Here is a 21017-nt window from a genome sequence, read left to right as displayed (position 1 = left end):
AATTATTAAAAATAAAAAATCTTAACATGGTTTTCAAAACCAAATCATACTATGGACACACAATATAGTTGGAAAAGAAACATTCAAGTCTAACCAGTCATATGATATTCAGCTATTACCCTCAGAGCACCTGTTAATACTATGTAACAGAACAAAGTGAAAATGCCTAGCAACAGTCAGTTCTACTTACAGAAAAGTAGAATTCAACACTTACCCAAAAGAAGGCAGGACTCTACGTGGCTGATCTCGGGTCACTGTCACTCTTATCTTTGGATAGTCACTTATTCCATTAGGCGATTTATTACCTTTAAGAACATATTTGCAATGAAAGGGAAAAAATACCATTGTGAACAGCCTGCATTAGGACAGAACATTTATTTACATGATAGAACTAAATCTCTTTTCAAAAGCATAGTAATCCAACATGAATTTACAAAAAAATTAAAGGAAAGCAAAGGCAGGGCTAGGAAAGTGGTGCTGTGATGTGATATTACCTAACATGTATGAGACTCTAACTCCCACAAAACCACAGCAGTAATCAAGTAACTGATATTAAAGCAGTATGTGTATTTCAAATTCAATTTATATAAACTTCAAAAAGACTTCAGAAAAAAAAAACTATCACCATTTTCAAGTCCTTTGAAATTAATTTTCTTTTTTGTTTTTTCAAAACATGGTTTCTCTGTTTAGCCTTGACTGTCCTGAACTCATTTTGTAGAGCAGGCCTCGAACTCAGAGATCCACCTGCCTCTGCCTTCCCAAGTGCTGACATTACAGGCGTGTGCCACCACGCTTGGCTCTGGAACTAATTTTCAATCACAGAGATCACAGAGTATAATGATTTAAGTTGATGTGTCTGGTTATTAAATTGACACGGTGTAGCCTTGTGATGGCCAATCTTCACTGCCAACTTGACTAATGAGACTGGTGAGCTAAGTCTTGGGTATCTGTGAGGTTTCTACAGAAGACTAAATGAGGGACAAAGACCATCTTGAATGTGGACTGCAGACCTGGAAATAAGAGGAGGAAGGGAGAAAACCAACAAACAACAATATTCTCCCTTCCTTTTGCTTCCTAGTCTGCAATGAAGTAAACAGTCCTCTGTCACAGAGTCCCACTGCTGTGATATTCCTCACAAGAAACCATAGTATAAACCCTCTGAAACCACAAGCTAAAACAAACCTTTCTCCCCAGTCTGTCCTCTCAGTTATTTTGGTCACTGCAATACCAAGGAATTAATACACTGGGGTTCATGTTTACTCATCTTTGCAATTCTGCTACAAGAAGTACCTTAATGAAAAATGTTGAGGAGTATAACTGTAAAGCATAATTTCTTAGCTTCTACTTTTGACTTCTGAACCTCAACCTCTCTAACGCTGACTTTCACTAGCTTCCTCCTCCTCCTCTCAAACTACAAGTCTACCCACATATCAGACACTAAAACCATTTCTCAGAACCCTGGCTTCTTCTGAGCTTTCCCCACAACAGCATTTCATGTAGCACATATACTACAATTCCACTGCAAGCTCTAACGGCAATAGAGAAGTCTATACAGCTGTAGGAATTAGGAACTTAAGGTGGCAGATATATGATGAACTCAGAGCAAGGAGCAAGGACAAGGTCTTCTTTTACTGCTAGCCATTTAGCCTCAATGCATGGCCCACAGAAAACTCTTAGGAATATCTTTCTAAGATTTATTTTTATTATTTTTAAATTATGCAAAGTGTATATATGTTTCTCTGTGTGGGCATATGCATATGACTACAGGTACCCACGGAGCCCAGAAGGTATCACATCCCCTGGAACTGCAGTTATAGGCAGTTGTGAGCTGCCTGATGTGAGTGCTGGGATCCAAACACAGGTCTCTGCAAGAGCAGTACACACTCTTAAATACCTAGCCCTCTCTCCAGCCCTTTCCTGCTTCTTAATCAATGAGCCTTGATCTGAAGTCACATTAAGAACAATGCTAATATAAATAGAAAACACAGGATTCAAGAATTCTAAACAGACAAGAATTGTACAGGAGAGCTCGAGGCTGAACATCCTGGAGTAAAATCCTTAGTGCGGATGCTGAGGTTTCCAGTTTCAGATTTCAGAGTTCAGCTCAGAGATGCCCAACTGGTGGGGTCCATGCAAATATTCCCCAAATCTGAAAAACTCTAAAACCAAACACATTTCTAGTACCAGAAATTTAAGCTAAAACTCACACTTGTTTTTATGGACAGTAAAGAGATTAGGCCTTTATCCTGATCCTAACCCAAATGGGTGTTCTCCCTAAATATGCTTAAAACTTTGGGGACACAGCTACAAGTGCAAGAACAGTGAGCAAGAATACTTTGGCACCTCACCCAATTTCAGCATGCTGCCGCAGGGTCCAGAGCCTGTCAACTCACAAGATGAAGAGCTCGAAAACACCTGAAATAAAGCAGTCACTTCTGTAGCACCCAGACTTGCAATTTGAAACCGCTTCTACTCTAAAAGCTCACTCTACTCATGATTACTTTCTTTTTTGTTTTTTGAGACAGGGTTTTGAGTCTTGGCTGTCCTGGACTCACTTTGTAGATCAGGCTGGCCTCGAATTCACAAAGATCCACCTGCCTGCCTCCCTGAGTGCTGGGATTACAGGCATGTGCCACTGTGCCCAGAAATGATTGTTTTCAAGCTAGCACATAGAAATAACACCATTAAGATTAAAAAGTTGACAAAACAATGTTAAAAGGATAATTACAGATTTCCCACAAATACTTAAATAAGAAAAGTAAGAAATTTCCTTCTTTAAGACAGACTCACTGTACAGATCAGGCTGACCTCACACTCACTCCACTTTGTTCTTTTCTTTTTAGGGCAGTGTTTGACTCTGTAACTCAGGTACTGGAACTTACTTGGTAGGCAAGCTAGTCTCAAATTCATGATTCTTCTGCCTCACCCTCCTAAGGATTATAGGTGTTAGCCACTACACCTGACTTTTCCTTCTTTTGGTGTTTTGAGCAAGTGTCTCACTAAGTTGTCACAAACAGTCTTGAATTTCTAAGGTCATCGAACTTGATTATCCTGCAGCACCCTTCTGAGCACTAGGATTACAAGTGTGTGCCACCAAGCTAAGTAAGCTAATACTTTTTCAAAGTGATTGTTTTCAACTCTCTCTTTTTTTCTCTCTCTCTGTGTTTATGTGTATGTGTTGGTACACATGTGGGTCAGAGGACAACTTGCAGGAATCAGTTCTTTCTACAATTTGGGTCCTAGGGACTGAATTCAATTCATCAGGCTTAACAGCAAGTGTCTTTTTTTCATTGAGCCATCTTGCTGGCCCCCTAATATTCTTTATAAATATTTTTTAAATATTTAAACTTTTAATCTTTAATTTCATGACCTTCAGATCAAAGCTAATAAATTCATGACCATTTATGGATATAAGTCAATTTATATATATTTCCACAAAAGACTATGAAAGTACTTTTTAATTTAATTTTTATTTTACTAAAATTCAAATTTTAAAAACTAAGTACAAACATCACAGTGTGTAGGGCTGGAGGCATAACACAGTAGTAGACTCATGCTTAAGATACACAAGACCTATGCCAGGCATGCCTTTAATTTCAGCACTTGGTAGGTAGAGGCAGGTGGATCTCCATGAGTTCAAGTCTACATAATGAGTTCCAGAACAGCCAGGGCTATTTAAAGAGACCCTGTCTCAAAAACAAACAAGTAAACAAACTTAAAAGAAAAAAAAAAAAGACATACAAGGCCCCATCTCCCATAACTCCCTCCCTCCCCCACCCCCCAAAAAAAAGAAAAAGAAAAAGAAAAACAGACCAGTATGGAAGCCCAGTCCAACTCACCTCTCCAGAAGGGGACACATTTCGTGTTCCATTACAAGCAGAAGACACCATGGGTTTTGTGGTCAGCTGGAATGGGAATCCAAATAAACTGGCAGCATTGTAGAGACTGTTTTTCACTTGGTGAATGAAGCAATCTAGAAAGTATCAACAAACTATAAACACAGAACACTAAATTTTCAGAAAAACACTATATTTTGAAAAGAACCTATCTTAGTTCTCAATAAAGTCTTACTTATGAACACTGAGATAAAAATTAATGTATAAAAATGTCTTTGGGCCATTGAGATCTTAGTAACAGTGCTTGCTATGCAAGCCTGGCAACCTGAGTGAGTCCCAGAACCTGTGTAAATATGAAGAGAACTGAATCCAAAGTTGTCCTCTGACCCCCACAAGCATGGCACAGCACAACTCCATTCACACATGTACATCATACACACACGAATAATAAGACATTTCCCAACTGAGTTAGAAGAATTCTAGCACATGAATTTTGTTTTAATCAACTACTGGAACCACTACAAAAACATTAAACTATTACTTTAGTAAACCACGAACTGATTCATCAAGAAATTATCTGAAATAGCAGCTTTTGAGGAGTAAGCTCTGTAGACTACATAAAATGAACCTTCAGAGTGACAAGGGCAAACATGAACACATATTGATGGGTCTGGAAACCTGTAGAGAACACCCACATTTACTTACTACTTTGCCCTTCCTTCCCAGGCAGGCAACAACAGTGATTGCCTTAAACCATCTACAAAGCCCCTGATAAATCCTGAGTGAAGCATAGAACACACAGCTCTTGAGCATCTGTGACAAGGAAAAGCTATCTCTCTATTGAACCAGATGCACTGGGCAATCTCAAGCTCACTTCTTCCTGGTACCAAAGATTACAAAACAGAGAAGTAAACAAGTGTGGGGGGGTATTTCAGTGCTCCTCCACTTCCTTCTTTTTTATAATACTACCTTCTCGCTTTCTTCACATTTATGTTGCCTACAGTTTCCTTTGTATTCACTAATTAAAGAAATTGTAAAGAACTAGTTTCTGTTTCAAAAAGAAAAATAGCAACAGCGTTCCAATATAGATAAAATAAGAAATAGTCTCTAGAAGAGGGAAAGGCTCAGATAATTAAGAAAATGTGGTAAGATAAGGCAGGATCCAATTTGGAAGTAATTTACTTGTTTGCTGAGTACAATGTGCACATTTGTAATTCCTGTCCTGTTCTAATTATGCTTACTATTACTGTGTGAGAACACCATGACCAAAGCAACCTAGGGAGGAAAGGGTTTATATGGCTTACATTCCATCATCGCTGTTCACACTGAAGGAAGTCAGGGCAAGAACAGGAGCTGATACACAGACCATGGAGGAGTGCTGCTTACTGGCTTGCTCCCTGTGGCATTCTTAGCTTTATTATAGAACTTAGGACAACCAGTCCAATGGGTTGCACCCTCCCAAATCAATCACTAAAAAAATCCTACAGGCTTGCAGCCAGATCTTATGGAAGCATTCTCTCAATTGAGGTTCCTTCCTCTCCAATGTCTTTAGCTCAAGCCATGCTGACATAAAAGGTGGCACACGCCTATGATCCCAGTACTCTTGGAGGCAGAGACAGGCAGATCTGAGTTTGAGGCCAGCCTGGTCTACAAAGCAAGTCCAGGACATCCAAGGATACACAGAGAAACCCCGTCTCAAAAACCAAACCAAACCAACAGCCAGCATGCATCTCGACGACTTCAAAAGGTGAATCCAAAGTTGGAGACAACCTGGGCAACACAGTGAACTTAAAGACAGCCTGTACTGTACATATGGAGACTCTGTCTCAAAAAAGTACTAACAAACATTTGCAAACTGTTTATTATTTTAGGAATTGAGAGATAATTCCAGGATATTCCTATAATAATGCTGAAGGATGTTTCAACTCTGTTATGCTTTTTAGGTGAGTAAAAAAGAACATTAATGATTGTTGTTTACTCCACAGGCCTAAGAAGAAGTACCTCTTAATAACATAATAGTAGCCACTAAAGTACTGGAATGTTTTATTTTTCTATAACTTTTGAAAAAATACAGGTATGTCCTAATACTGTGTTAAATTATTTCATGTACTCCCTTTTAAAGGAAGGTCATCCTGTCTCTTCTTTAAAAGAAGCTAAGACTAGGCTGTATGTGGGTGACAGGTTTTTAATCCCAGCACTCAGGAGGCAGATCTCTGGGTTTCAGGCCAGAATGGTCTACAGAGTAAGCAAACAATCCAAAAACGGGGTGCGGGGGAGGGCGCGGGGTTAAGACTAACCTGTATTCCTAACCTTTATTCACCTATAAATCATGGGTCTGCTACACACACAAATGAATTAAATTAAAAAATTTAAAAACAAGCTGGGTGGTGGCAGCATGCACCTTTAATCTCAAGCACTTGGGAGGCAGAGGCAGGTGGATCTTTGTGAGTTCAAGGCCAGCCTGGTCTACAGAGCTCCAGGCCAAAGCTACACAGAAAATCCCTGTCTCAACCCCCCTCCCATAAGAAATAAATAAAAACGTTGAATTCTCTAAGTTAAACTAACCACATTTCAAGTACTCCACAGACAGATCTACTGGTCAGCACACTGTGGACGACACACAGGCATTTGCTTTACCCAGCTTCATCTTCAGCTTAGATTCCTTTCTGCTGTTTGCATTAAGAAAATCAATTTTGATACTCAACAAAATTGATGGAGTGGGGTGATCCTTAGCACAGAAGTAGATGAGTGCCATACACAGCCTGCTCAGGGACTTTCCTAACACCATCAGAGTTCTGTTTTGTTTTGCAGTACTGGAGACTGACCTTTGGGCATTGAGTACATTAGACAATCACTGGGCTATATTCCCACCCTCTTTACTTTGCAACAAGGTCTCACTGGATTGTCTAAGCAGGCTTTGATCCACCTGCCTCAAGAACCTTGGTAGCTAAGATCACAGGCTGTGTTAACCAGGCCCTGGGCACCACCAGTTGTTTTGTTTTGGTTATGGTGCCTTATGTATTTTACTGTGTTCAAGTAAAGATAATAGCTCACTTTTTTCTTAGATAGCTAAAAGAATGATTGTAGAGAAGCCTACTATTTATTTTTTTCCCTTTCAAGATATACTCAATAGGTATTTATTGGATTGAAATGAATTATCAACAAGTCCCACAGTGATACTTGGGACAGATACACAGTCTGTCCCATCACATCTGGAACAGACCCAAATTCGTGGTCATTGTTGAACACGGGATATTCTACAGTATTCTCCTGTGCCTTGCCCTTTAATCTACTTTTATTCTCATCTACCAGTCAGATGCAAGAAAGTAGGTCTGTGGTAAGTTCACCCAGTCAGATAAGTCTGATCAGTCAATTTGAACTGGTTTCTTCCTCAACATAAAAGAAAAATTACCTTTTATTACAGAAAACTTAAGTACTTTCCATACACTCCACACATCTTTGAAGACCCTGCAGTCGCCTTTAGGTAAGACAATGGTGTCAGGAAGGAGGCAACTTCTCATGTCTGCACTTTTTACCTTTTGAATTTTGTTCCATGCATATAGTTTCTCTACTAAAAGAAATGTATTAAAAATGTGGTACCTAATCTTGGTCTTTTAGCTGGGATTTCATCGGTGTCCACTGTGGTAGAAAACAGAGTGCTGTAAAGAAAGAAAAACAAGTATGTATGTATATATGTAATACACACATTTCTATAAACACTTACCCAGAACTGGAGGTGTGACTCAGTTGTACAGCATGTTTAGCATGAAAAAAGTCACTGGGTCAACCCCTAGCACCAAAACAAAAACTTCATACAACATGCCTTCTTCCAATCTACTAGTCGTGAGATGAAATGTGTAAAACAGAATGCTATTTCTAAATCTTAAGAAAGACCCAACACTCCCTACCACAGACTGGTGTAATCTGGTCAAATTAAACCAACACATCGTTTGTTTTTGAAACAATGACCCCAAAGACAGTACTTTATTGTTTTTTTTTGTTTGTTTGTTTGTTTGTTTAGTTTTTCAAAACGGGGTTTCTCTGTGTATACTTGGCAGTCCTGGTCTCACTTTGTAGACCAAGCTGGCCTTGAACTCACAGAGATCTGTCTGTCTCTGCCTCCCCAGTGCTGGGATTACAGTTTTTTGTTTTGTTTTGAATTCAAGTGACAATGTAAGCAGCCTTAAGTGATACGGTATTTGCTGGGGGTTGGGGGAGAACGCTTAACTTACCCCCTCAACCCCTATCCCAGCGCTGGGAATTGAAAGCAGGACAGGCATGATGTCTACCACTAAGACATACCCTAAAATGAGTTGTTTTATAAGATGTGAGTCCCCAAGTGCAGTAAAAAGCAGGGGTTAGGCAGCTAGGATTCAAGGCTGGCCTGGGCACACACACAAAGGGGAGAGGGACTGGACAGTGAATGACTCTGAGGGACTATGAATGAGAGTAAGTGTGAGGAGATTAAAAGTTCCCATTCAATAAATAGGCAGCGCACTAGACCTGGCATAAAACACTGGGAGAGAAAAAAAACAAACAAACAAAACACTGTCTTTACGCAGTATATAGTATGAGTCGCTTTGGGGACTTTGTGATATCGTAAATGATTCTAATCTGCAACCCATGGAGCTGCAGATGCTATATATCTCCGGAATATGTGCTATGGCTTAGCTAACAACCAATTTCATCAGTGACCTACATTCCTAAAATCAGCTGTGCATCATTTTGTTCTACTTCCCCGAAAGGAATCTTGCGTCCACTTCTCTTAACCCGAAAACGCAAATTGTCATAATAATTAAGTGAGGCAGACGTAGGAAAGGAAAGGAAAGGAAAGGTAAAGAGAGGGAGGGAGGCAGGGGAGATACTTTTGGGGAGTACAGAACTTGCACAGTATTTTGTTTTCTGGATGAATCCTTAAAGGGGAAGTCACTGTATAAGGAAAGGAGCAGGTGCTAGGTAGTAACATTTGTTATCTCCCTCTGATTTTAACCCAGTCTTAGGAGAGCGCGGTACCTACTTTCTTTCAGCCTCTTACGCGGATGCTAAGGAACAGGACCATTCTCTTCCCATCTAGCCCTACATACACACACCCACACCCCGACGGCTGCTGTAACAAGTCGACTGCTGTTCCTCGGTACGAAGTGAACAGGATTGGCAGTCAAACGACTATAGGCAAACTCCTACTGGCTCGTCCCTGCGCTGCCCGCCCGCGATGACACCGGGCGACAGGAGCTGTATCCGGCCAGCGGCACAACGCTGGCCTCCCATTCCCCTTCCGCTCCCACCCTGGGGGCGCGGACTCGTCCCAGGCCTCCGCGGTCCCGGAGCCGCCGGTTCCTGCAGGCCGACTGCGCCCAACGCCAGCGCGGGGGAGGGGACCGGCGCGCGGCCGCCTCACCTGCTCGAGCGCCGCCTCTTGAGCAGGGCGCGGGCCCCGGGCGCGGGCCGCTCGCACAGGCGGAGAATGGTGCCGAGAACCTTAGCCAGCCATCTGTACATTCCAGGCCTGAGCAGCAGCGGCGGCCGACACACCCCGAGACGCGAACCCCAGAGCTGTCGCCGCCGCCGCCGCTGCCGCCTTCGCTGCTTCGGCCGTCGCCAGGCTCAGGCGCGGACTGGTGACGCCATCAGCGGGCCCACAGATTTAACGTTCCCCGGGCTGTGGGCGGGCCCGCTCGGCGCCGCTGACGTCACCCTCGTCCGCCCAACGGGAGAGCGGCCTCCGTGGTCTGCGCACGCGCAGCCCGCCCCTTGACGCTCGCAAGCCTAGCAACAGGAAGCCGGACGGGCCGTGCGGGCTCTTGCGTGGATCTGATTGGCAGGCTGGAGGGTGGGGCTTGCTCTTTGGCAGAGCCAGTCAGGAGTCAGTCTCGGGACAAGGCCCACACGCCCGGCCCACGTGTACCGCTGCTGGGCTGTGAGAACTAAGGGATCCACCAAACAGTGGGGACTCTGTAAAAGAATGCGCAAGGTGAAAATAGGTCAGGTTAGTCAATGAGTGTTTAGCGTTTTGCTCTTTATTTTGCATCTACACGGGGCTCGTACCTTACACGGGTTGCCGTCACGTTCACGGCAACCGCATGCAATTGGGAGTCTTAGGCGTTTCATAAAAAACCAAAGGTATATAGCAATTAAAGATAATGAGGCTATCCACTAGGGTTATTCTGCACTCTTAAGGCGAAGCGTACTGGGAGAGATATTTTCATGATAATTCTAAATCAGAATACAAGATCATTCGCTGCTGTGATGGACAAGGGTGAAATGGAGCTAAATACGTGCTGGGAGTGGGTAGGGCAGAAGGACTCGACTCCTTAGGAAAGCTTCAGAGAAGCAAGCATTGATGATACCTGCGGCCTTCTGATCAGCTTGTCTCCTCCCCTCAGGTGTCGAGTAGCTATTCTCATTATCCTCTAGGTGAATGTAGAGGTCCCGCCGTCAGTTATCAACCATGAATAAGTCCAGCATTGGTTGGTGGTTGAAAATCGACCCTCCTCTAAACAATTCTGAACATGCAAAGAGTTTTTATACCCTGCACACCGGTCCTTGACTGCCCTTGCCCGTGTTTCAGGTAAGGCCAAACGGGTTTGCTTGAGTCCAACCCATGTACTTCCTCCTTTCAACACAGTGTCCCAGGTTGCCGCTGCAAGCCTCCTACATGAGGCCATCAGCACCCTGGCCTGAGAGGTGGCTGGCAATGCCAGTTCTAGGGGTGGACTTAGGCCCTTCAGTTTTCCAAAGTATGGTCAACACCAGGTTGCTACTGAAAGTTTGAAAGTCTTCCCTCTCAAGACTTGATATTTTTAGTCTATGTAATGTATTGATAGAAGGAAACAACCAAAACTTAAAACAAAACAAAATAAAACAAAAACAAATTTTACTAGTTGAGAATTTCACACAATGTACATTCTCAATTCAGTGTTTGCTACTCTCTTCCCCTCCCAGGCCTCTCTTGATTCTGCTTCTGGGGGGCATCTTCTTTCTTCCTTACTCTGTCTCTGAACTTGCCCCTGGAGTTTGACCCTGTCTCTAACTGTGGTCCCTCACTAAACTCGTTGACTGCTTACCTGCTTTCTCTACCTCTGACTTTGACTTGGATTTCATTTAAGCCTCCCTGTCTTGATACAAATGGCTAGGCCTTGGTGTCAGTTGAAGAACTTCCCCAAGTAGCTGAGAGACTCTCCATACAGATGTTCGGGATCAGTGAAAGAGCCTCCCTCCTCCACATGATGAGGCACCCAAAATTGTGGGGAGGCTGTGTGACAAACTGACATGATTTTGTGGTAGTAGTGGTAGGCTCCAGGAACCACGAGAGACAAAGACAGGTTCTAATGAGGCAACAAAAGAGAGGCTGAGCAGGCAGCTCCAAGTGGCACTTGTCAGAATAGACAAGGAGAGATGAGTGGTTAGAGCAGATGGAGGAGAAGCAGCTGAAGAAAGGGACCCTAACATTTAAAGTCTGATGTGGTGGGTGCTAGGAGCCAACAGATACAGTGATGTGCACCCAAGAGGGACAAAAATCAGCAGTTTAAGTTCAGTTTGGAGGAATTGGTCTTTTGTGGGGGGCTCAGTATCCCTCCCAGGTTTGAGGAAGTATGTATAATAAGCATAGAGAAATGACCAAATTTTCTTTCTACCACGAATAGAAAACAAAGTTTTGTTGGGACCCAAACTTCCAAGGCCAAAGTCCTGTTTAGGACAGTGCCACCAGCATTGCCATTGAGGGATAGGGTGGCCAGTTGTAGGTCTCTGTGCTAATCATCATCTATTGTAAACGGAAGCTTCTTTGATGAGGGTTTAAAGATGCATTAATCTGTGTGTATAATTATGTCATGAGGAGTCTGTTTAATAGTAGGTTCACAGTAGGGAGGAGTTATAGTATTAGGTTCTCCACTCTAGGGCCTATGTATGACTTGTCTGGCCTGATAATGGGGTCAGGCCTGGGTTTTATCTTGTGGAGGACTTGACTCTAGTCAGGAACTAGTTGTTAGCTCCCATGACGTCCGCACCACTGTTGCCCCGTCAAGCATGACCTGTGGGGTTGGTCGTTATTGCAGCTCCCTGGGTGCACGGTTGGGGAGGACTGATGGTGACTACAGGTCTCCTCCAACGGCATGTGCAGCACCTTCTAGGACTATGAAAGCTGGGGAAGAGGGGTGAAGCCTCTGGGCCTCAAGGCACATGGCATCTTCAGCAGTGGAGTCTTACTTGGGTTCTGGAGGGTAACTAAGACTGTTGGCCTGTAATATTTCTGGATCTGCGGAACCTCAGTGGGGCCAAAAAAGTCCAAAAGAAGTAACCCATTTTCTGACACTGGGCTTTTTCTCTAGTAGGGACAGTGTTGCCCTCTTTATAAAGCAACTCCATTTTAACTCTGAGGTTGTGTGTGGGTGGGTGTGTTTATATTTTAGGAAGTATATGTCATGCTGGGTTTCCAAATGCTTTTTCAAAAGGACTTTAATGTTATTTATCCTTACATGTACCTTACACGTACCTTCTCTCCCTTGCCCTCCACTCCTCCAAACCTAGTTTAACCCTTTGTCTTCCATTATTCCTTTTAACCCTTTACATGTCTATCAATGTGGCATTGGTGTAGGTTTTTTGAGAATTAGGAGTCCAAAAGTCTCCTCTTTGCGCAAAGGCATCTCTCCTTCTCTACATTTTTGATGAGCTACCAAATGCAGGGAGACTTTGCTTCCATCTCTACCTTCTCTCTATTTACCCTAGTTTTCCAAAGTATTTAATGTATCCAAGACTCCCACAGAAGATAACATGTCTGGACCATCAGTCTGGTCTTTGCTGTTGCCAAACTAAGAACCTCATGAGTGATTAGGAGTTGCACTTCCAAAGTTAAAGAGCAGCTCTCATTGAAATAAACCACACACTAGCAAGCTGCTTTTGAGTAAGAGCCTATCTCACTTCAGTCTGACAGCATTCTTAGTGTTTTAGTTGGTAGGAGCTAGGGGTCTGTTTGGATATTCGAAAGGACCCACCTAGTGGTCACAAACGCGTTGGGTCACATATAGAAGAGGGAAACAAATAATTATTAAGGGCACTAATTTGTCGCTGGACTTGAAACGTTATCATCAGTCAGTGAGCCTTGGTAGTCACAGCTTCTTTCCAGGAATCTTGTTCTTCCCAAATAGTTCTACCAACTATGGATAAACTGTTCAAATGCACGAGCCAGTGGGGGCCAGTCTCATTCAAAGCACCACAATCCACTGCCTGACCCACACAGGCTCCTAGCCCTGTCCTAATAATACTAAATACATTCAGTCTGACTTCAAAAGTCCCCGTAGTCTACCAGAGTCTCAACAATGTTTAAAAGCCCAAAGTCCCTTCTGAAACACTAGACAATCTCTCAATTGTAACCCTCTATAAAATAAAAAAGCACATTACAGACTTCCAGCATACAATGGCACAGGACAGACATTATTCCAAACGGAGGAAAGAGGTCGTAGTGAGGAAATACTGGACCAAACCAGCACCAAAACCCAGCAGCGTAAACTCCAAATCCTGTAACTCCATGACTAATGTCAAAGGCCTTTTCTTACTGCTCAGCTGTCTCCTTCCAGCTTTGCTGACTGCAACACGTTTCTCTTGCTTGGGGTGGTTCCACTGGCTCTCTGCAGCTTTTCTTGGGAGACATACCTCAGCTCTGGAACCTCTACCATCTTGGGGTCTCCAGTATAATCCAGGTGTCACTTTCATAGCTTCACACAATGACCTCAGGGCCTCAAAGTAGGCACTCCCTTGTCACATGTCTGACCTCAGTGACTCTCAGCTGCAGAGGAAGGTTCTATAACCCTTCTACTCCCACCTGTATGACCCTGCCAAGCTCAGCTTCCTGCCCGGGATGAAGCCTGGCCTCCGCCTTGAGTTACACTTGCATAGGCTTTTCGTTGTTTCATGAAATTTTCTTTGTTTCAGGAGCAGAGAACTCCTCAGGCCTTTCCTTTTTGTAAGTTGGAGGCTTAGCTCAGTGGGGTGTGTTGGTGTCGCCATGATGGCGCCCCTCCCTTTATTCTGTTTCTAATCCTTGCTGTTTTTACTCTTTTTATCTCTTCCAGCTCAAGCCTTGCTTGTTTTTCTCCCCCAACTGAACATTTTGTATTTCTTTTTTCTGCTTGGTCTTTTTCAATACAGATCTGAAAAAGAGAGATCACTAACAAACAACAGTTTAATATCAGACTGTCTTGAAATCTCCTCTGCCAAACAGAGAAATCTGATATTCTTCAATATAGCTTCAGGCAATCTCTAGGACATGAGCAAGAAGCAGCCACATTCTTTGCCGAAATATCACAGAAATGTGCTATAGCCAAGTTGCTAATATTGCTCTCCTCTGAAGCCTCTTATGCTGGGCCTTTATAGCCTACCTTGCTCTAACCACTATTGCCTTCGAAGCTACAACTAAGAGGCTGATTAAACAGCTCTTATAACAGTCAACCTTTTCCTAGTCCAAGGCCTTCCACATTCTTCCAAAACCCTGCATGGTCAGGCCTGTCACAGAAACAGCCCACTTCTTACTCTGCTGTTGCTGTTGAGAAAACAGCATGATCAAGACAACTTGTAGAAGAAATGGTTTAGCAGTGGTTGTCAACCTTCTTAATGCTGTGACCATTTAATACAGTTCCTCGTGTTGTGGGGACCCCCCAACCATATAATGGATTTCCTTGTTACTTCATCATTGTAATTTTGCTACTGTTATGAATCATCATGTAAATATCTGTGTTTTCCGGTGGTCTTAGCCAACCCTTGTGAAAGGGTCATTCAACCCACAAAGGAGTTGTGACCCACAGGTTAAAAACCACTGAGCTGATCTAAGGCTTACAGTTACAGAGGATTAGAATTCATGACTGTCATGGCAGGGAGCATGTCAGAAGGCAGGGATGGTGCAGGACTCGTAGTTGAGAGCTCATGTCAGAGGAGCAGATAGATCCTCAACTGGCCTTGGTAGAGGTGTGTGTTGGGTAGGTAATTTTGGCTAGCCGTATGGTCTTAAACACCCAATAGGAAAGCCAGAGCCTTTTTTTTTTTTTTTTTTTTAAAGACAAGGTCTCTCTACATAGCTCAGGCTGTGTTAGAACTCGCTATGTAAACGAGGCTAGCCCTTAACTCACAGAGATCCACCTATCTCTGGCTCCCAAGTGCCAGGATTATAAGTGTGTACCACTATGCCTAGCAGAGTCTATCTTTTAATAAATCAAGGGACTGCACTCCCCGACATTAGACTTAAATCCATAGGAGTTGTTACTTAGACAATTATTTCTGACTAATGGCTTTCTTTCTGATAAGAAAAAGTATACATCATAACCTTGGTTCAATTCAGTATCACAGAACCTACCCACAGCCAAAAGAAACAGACCCACTGTTGTTTTAACCTGAAGGTTAAGGGATGACTAAATTTCTTTCTCTCTCTACCTAGAAACCAACTGGGAGGTCCATCACTTTTGGATTCTGGTCACTCCAACAGCTGTCAAGTTGTCTGAAAGCAGATAGATCTTAAGCCTTTCATTCTCTGAGTCCAACCTTGAAGGCCAAAGGGGCTGGCTGGCTGGAAGCTCTCATGAGGTCATCTGGTCATTCTAATAGATCTTGCCTTAGACATTTAAAGATCTCTGTTCTCCTAGTTCTCTGCCTAAGGCTTTGTGTTAACTCATTCCTGTTCCTATCCAAATGAAATCTTTGCTGTACTCACAGGGTTCCTTTCTTACCTTTATTCCTGTCCACCTCTCTATCCAGGCACCAATCAAGCTGTTTCTTTCTTCCTTATTCAAGCTTGTTACATAAATGCAACTACTGATGCAATTTCCAGCCCCCCTAGATAGGCCCCCTGGACAGGTATCCCAACTGCCCCACACACAGTGACCCCACACAGTTAGAACCCAGTTTCAGTCACTGCTGCCCTTCTCTAAATGGCAGTTGGTGTTACCACTTCAACGTGGGGAATGATAAGGACAGGAGATAGAAATTAGACAGTGTGGTTTAAGGATGGGGCCCCATTTAGTGTCCTGAGGCTGAAAATGTTCCATTCTTTCTTGGCTGGAGGCCAGAAATTCCAAGTGTTTGGGGTTCTGATCCCTGGTCTAGTTTCTAAATGATGTCAGGGGTGCCTCTACCCCGGGGGAAGTGTCCCAGCAACCTGTAGACTCAAAGAGCCCCTCACCTTTCTCTAGTCTGAATGGAAACCTTTGATTGCAACAACTTCAAACATAAAAGAGTTAATCTAATTGGGTAAGTTAATCATCTGGCTAAGGGACCACCTCCTCAAGAAGGCAGAGCCACTTTAAGCCGTGCTAAAAGGAAGAAAGAACTAATTATACCTTCAATGAGATCGTGTACTTTTCCCTTCCCAGAATTCCCACCCCCTAGCGCAGTCCCTGTGAGCTGCCATGAAGTTCTGTAAATGAACCGTGAGCAGCCGGCTTAACCAAATGCAACCTAGGATTTTCCAACCTGGAAAATATTTCAGTGAGGGGGACAGAACACAGCTAACATGAAAAAAGAGAAGGAATACACCAGGGGTTAAAGGATTTTTTGTTTTTGTTTTTTCTTTAATTGTGGTAAACTAGTACTATAAAACTAACTATGATTGACACAGTAAACCACAGCCTTACTGCCGGGCAGGTGTTTGTCACTTGGATTTCTCCCTACTTTGCTGAAGCATTCCCTTCAATCTTGATCTCAGAGGCCTTTGAGGGACCAGCCTTCTTTCCGGAACCTATGTTGTCAACAGTTTGATGCCTGCTGTGGCCTCAGATGCTAGGTGGGACCATGCAGATCTCTCCTGTCGTTTGCTGATCACCCTCAGCTCGAAGATAACCACTTCCATCACCTCAGAGAGGTCTGCAAGCACAGTGATGATGGTGTCAGTTGTCTTCTCCCTTTCTTGCATGGGCATGGTTAGCTCCGCGGTGATTTGACATTGAGCTTGCCCAACTTTAGTGGCGCCTTCTTCAATGTTCAGGTTGCTGGCGCTCTCCACATGAATGCTTCTTCTGGGGTGACATTGTCTTCCCTGGGTCTGCTGCTGCTCACGAGGTCCCCCTCCTCTCGTCTGCTTCTGAGACACTTGATGGCTCACTTCTTGCCATCAGGATCATCCTCCTCGTCTTCTTCCTCTTCAGGCTGATTTCCAGCCCAGTCACTGGAGACCCATTATTTTTCCCGACGTTCAAGCTTATGGTTGAGAATCTCAAGAGATCTGATGATTGTGGACATCGTGTGTCCAGGTGTTAAAGGTTTAAATACTGTTAGTAGATTGAAAGAGGAGAGGGTAGGGGATGGTTAGTCTACATGAAGAAACCCTGTGGAAATCTGCTAGTTTGTAAACTATTAGAAACATTTTTAGAAAGGGAATTTGAACTGATACTTTTTTTTTGAACTAATACTTTTTAAAAAGTATCTTTTTATTTTTTAAAAAGGCCTTCTTAATCCCTACCTTCCCCTCCCCTCTAGAGAACAGTGAAGGACACTCCTGCCTCTGAGGACTGTCAACCACAAGATTCTACCCACAGAACACTAATTGCTCTAAGGGCTGGACCTAGCCCTGACCCTACAGAATAAAAAGACCCAGTTTGGGACTTGAAATCCTATCAGTTCGCACCCTGCAAATCTCCACCCTGGAAAGCAACCCTCCTCTAACCCTTCTCTCCTCAAATTATATATATTTATAATATATATTAATTTATAATACATGTAATATATGCCCTCTGCTCAGTTCTCTGCTGCTTCTCACCTGAGCAGAGGCAGCCACCCTCCTGGCTTCTTCTCTCCCAATAAATAAATCTCTTGTGTGAGGTTTGTTGTGCGCCATGACTGACTTTGGGTATTCCTTGGCTCTCAACTGTCAGGGTATATTTCTCCTCAGAGCTATAACATACACACACACACACACACACACACACACACACACAATCTCTAGTCTGTTCTTTGGTCTTTTAGTCTTGCAAATATTTGGTTTTGGTGCCTTTAGATTGTTAAAAAGATGCCAGGAGTAGCCCTTTGATGAATGTTAGTTGGTTTTGGCTTACTCTAAGTACATACATGGCTCCCTGGACATTAATTTTTTTCAAGGAACCAATTCTTCTGGTTCTCAAGAAAAACTATTCCCTTAATCCCATGGCTTTGTTCTTATTCAATTTACTGTGCCAAAGGGTGACCTCATTATAAGTGCTGGGTTCATAGCAACTTTCTTTTTCTGTTCCTGAGTTTTTAGATTTATTTTTGTTTTGTGTGTATGGGTGTTTTGTGTGCATGCATGTCTATGCACTCTGTGCATACAGGGCCTGCAGAGGCCAGAAGAGGGAATTGGATTCTCTGGAGCTGGAGTCACAGATGGTTGTGAGCTTCCATGTAAGCACTGTGACCTGAACCTAGATCCTTTGGAAGAGCAGCCAGTGCTCCTAACCACTGAGCCACCTCTCCAGCCCACATATTTTTATTTTGAGTATTTATTTTAATTTTAAAATTATATGCATTTGTCTCCGTGTGTTTGTGTGTGTGCATGTAGGTGCCTGCAGAGGCCAGAAGAGGGTGTCAGATCCCCTGGAGCTGGAGTTATAGGTTGTAAGCACCTGACAGGTGCTGGGGCTTGAACCTGACTCCTCTGGAAGGCCAACAAGTGCTCACATGCTCTGAACCACCTCTTCAGCCCCTACCATTTCCAAAGTTCTAAAAATGTTTAGATTGGTGGCTTATGTTCCAGTGCCCCCACAGGCATGAGGCATCGTTGAGGCAGGGAACTTCTCTGGGTCCTGGCCTATTTGAGTGGGTGCTCGGGTGCTAAAAGAACACCTGAATGTAGGGCCTCGCCAGGGTCAGCGCAGTGTAATCATAGAAAGCAAATGCCAGAGGTCACACAGGTAGTAATTCTGAACATAGAATATTGTTCTAGAATCATGCAAAAGTAGTGTGTGCTATCAGAGGATGATGATGAACACAAACATCAGCACAAACTCACGTACCTTACAACAACAAATACAAAAACAAAATGGTTGGATTTTTCAACAAATTCAGATTTTCTCAGAGTAGTTTTATTTAAAATATAGCTCTGAAGGCAGATATGGTGGTACATGCTTGTGATTCCAGTACTCAGATGCCTAAGATAGAACTGTTGGTTCCAAAGTCAATCTAGGCTAGGTAGGATGTTTCAAGCCAGTCTGGGCTATGTAACAACCCTATATCAAAACTGCACACAGAGACATACTTGCATACACGTACAAACACACACACACACACACACACACACACACACACACACACACACACCCTTTGGTGGCTCTGAGGAAAGTCAGCAAGACAAAGTTGAAGATGAGTGAAGAGAGGCGTCTCTGAGAGCATATCCTGTGGACCGAGACAGCATGAGCCCCAGAGGACTCTTAACCATTCCAAGTGGGGACCAAGAAGGTCACAGGGCTGACCTTCCAAATGGTGAGACTTTCCCTCAGAGCTGATTCTCTCATGGACAGCCCTGTGCTTGCCTCAGGTACCCCCTGGATGACAATTCTAGATTCTCATGATCAGCTCGGGGGAAGTCAGCTACAAAACAAGAACATTTTTTTGTCAGGTCCAAAGGAAGCTCCATTTCCCCAAGTTCTGAAAGACAGCCCTGGACTATAGGTGTATTAAAACAAAACAAAACGAAACTTGTGAAACTGGTTCCCACCAGCCAAAAGGAGTCATTCTCCTATCTCCATCAGAAGGGACATAAGGCTCAGCCATTACTAGCACATGACTGTGGTGCTTCTCAGCGTATCAAAGTCTATGCTAGCCTCCAGGCTACCTCAGCCCCTACATGCAAGTACTTGTTATACACTTCAAAGCCTCCACACCCAAGAACTGAAAACTATTTAAAGGAAAGAAGGGGCCAAGCTCAGTGGTGCACACCTGTAATCCCAGCCCTCAGGGAGGCAGAGGCAGGTGGATCTCTGTGAGTCCAAGGCCAGCCTGCTCTACAAAGTGAGTCTAGGACAGCCAAAGCCAAAGACAGAGAAACCCTGTCCTGAAAAAAAGAAAAAAGTAAAATAAATAAATAGTATAAACCGGAAGGTGGGAGGGAAGAAGGAAGTGGAATGTCTGGTTTGAGGAGTATAAATCTGATCTTTGTTGTTTATGAGTTGAGGAAACTGACTCATCTTTCTGAACTTATATTCCAAGTTCGAGACAGCAGGTTGACAAGGAGTGTTACAATGAGTCATACAGCAGCGTGGTGCCTGGACCAGGGTGGGTGGGGACACAGGTCACCTTTCCAGGTTGTCAAAAAAAGAGAATAATAAAGCTACCTCTTCCCAATTCCATCACACCTCCACACGTGCCTTTCCGGTCCACACAGTAGAAGCCAGCCTGCACTTTTCTACTCTGCCCTCTGTGGTAAGTTGGGAAAATGGAAAAAAGAAAAAGCAACTGCACAATATTTACGTGTAGCCTGGAGAGTCAGGAGTGCTGATTCACACTTGGGAGGCTGAGGCATGAGAGTCAGAAGTTCAATGCCAGCTTTAGGTGAATAGCAAGTTCAAAGCCAGCACGGGCTACATGAGGCTCTGTATCAGAAAACTAAGCTAAATAATGACGGTGATGATCAGAGGTTGGACTGAGGAGAGTGATATTTGTAACTTGTCCCTTATTAGGGCCATAGGACCAAGAGATGGAGATAAAGACGGTGCTTCCCAAAATACCTTTAAATCAATGTTCTTTTTTTTTCTATTTTTTTAAAGATTTATTTATTTATTATTTATATGCACCAGAAGAGGGCACCAGGTCTCATTGTAGATGGTTGTGAGCCACCATGTGGTTGCTGGGAATTGAACTCAGGACCTTTGGAAGAACAGCCAATGTTCTTAACCTCTGAGCCACCTCTCCCACCCAAAATTAATGTTCTTACAATGACTGTAAGAGTTGACCCACTTTTGTAAGTTTTAAAAACGTATCTTACTTTGAAATAATTACTGATTGACAGGAAGTTGCAAAAACTCGAAAGTTGAAAAAGGTCCTTGTGTATTCACCCAGTTTCCCATCAGCCCAAGATCTTACAATTGCAGTAAATGGGCCTTGGTACAACCAGACTCCTAATTGGGACTCTGTCAGCACAGCATGCACATTTGTGCCAGTGTGTGTGTATGTGTATCTCTGCCATCTCATTACATGGATTTCCATAGAGTCAGCATCACAAAGTCCAGAAGTATT

General features: G+C 43.5%; 1 protein-coding gene and 1 long non-coding RNA gene across 4 annotated transcripts in view; one reads left to right on the top strand and one right to left on the bottom strand.

The window, feature by feature from the left end:
* Senp2 (SUMO specific peptidase 2) overlaps window positions 1–9471 on the bottom strand; it is a 41687-nt gene extending 32216 nt beyond the window's left edge. For 2 of the 3 annotated variants that reach the window (XM_021658071.2, XM_021658072.2), the window contains exons 1-5: window positions 9235–9471; window positions 7437–7495; window positions 3840–3973; window positions 2349–2415; window positions 215–305 (exon numbers count right to left, since the gene is read on the bottom strand). In XM_021658071.2, coding sequence (XP_021513746.1) covers window positions 215–305; window positions 2349–2415; window positions 3840–3973; window positions 7437–7495; window positions 9235–9335 — 452 coding nt within the window. In that variant the 5' untranslated portion in view covers window positions 9336–9471. Of the gene's footprint in view, window positions 1–214; window positions 306–2348; window positions 2416–3839; window positions 3992–7436; window positions 7496–9234 lie in introns of those variants that run through there. The other variant, XM_060370096.1, reaches the window with a different exon arrangement.
* A 238-nt stretch (window positions 9472–9709) lies between these two features.
* LOC132648714 (uncharacterized) lies at window positions 9710–17604 on the top strand. Its single transcript, XR_009587098.1, has 3 exons — window positions 9710–9822; window positions 10220–10404; window positions 17292–17604. It is a non-coding gene; the product is annotated as an uncharacterized LOC132648714 (long non-coding RNA).
* The last annotated feature ends 3413 nt before the right edge of the window (window positions 17605–21017 follow it).

This window comes from Meriones unguiculatus, chromosome 17, assembly GCF_030254825.1.
Source record: "Meriones unguiculatus strain TT.TT164.6M chromosome 17, Bangor_MerUng_6.1, whole genome shotgun sequence".
In the NCBI taxonomy this organism is placed as follows: Eukaryota; Metazoa; Chordata; class Mammalia; order Rodentia; family Muridae; genus Meriones; species Meriones unguiculatus.
Note: the sequence above shows the minus strand (reverse complement) of the source record. Positions and strands in the feature narration are given on the sequence as shown.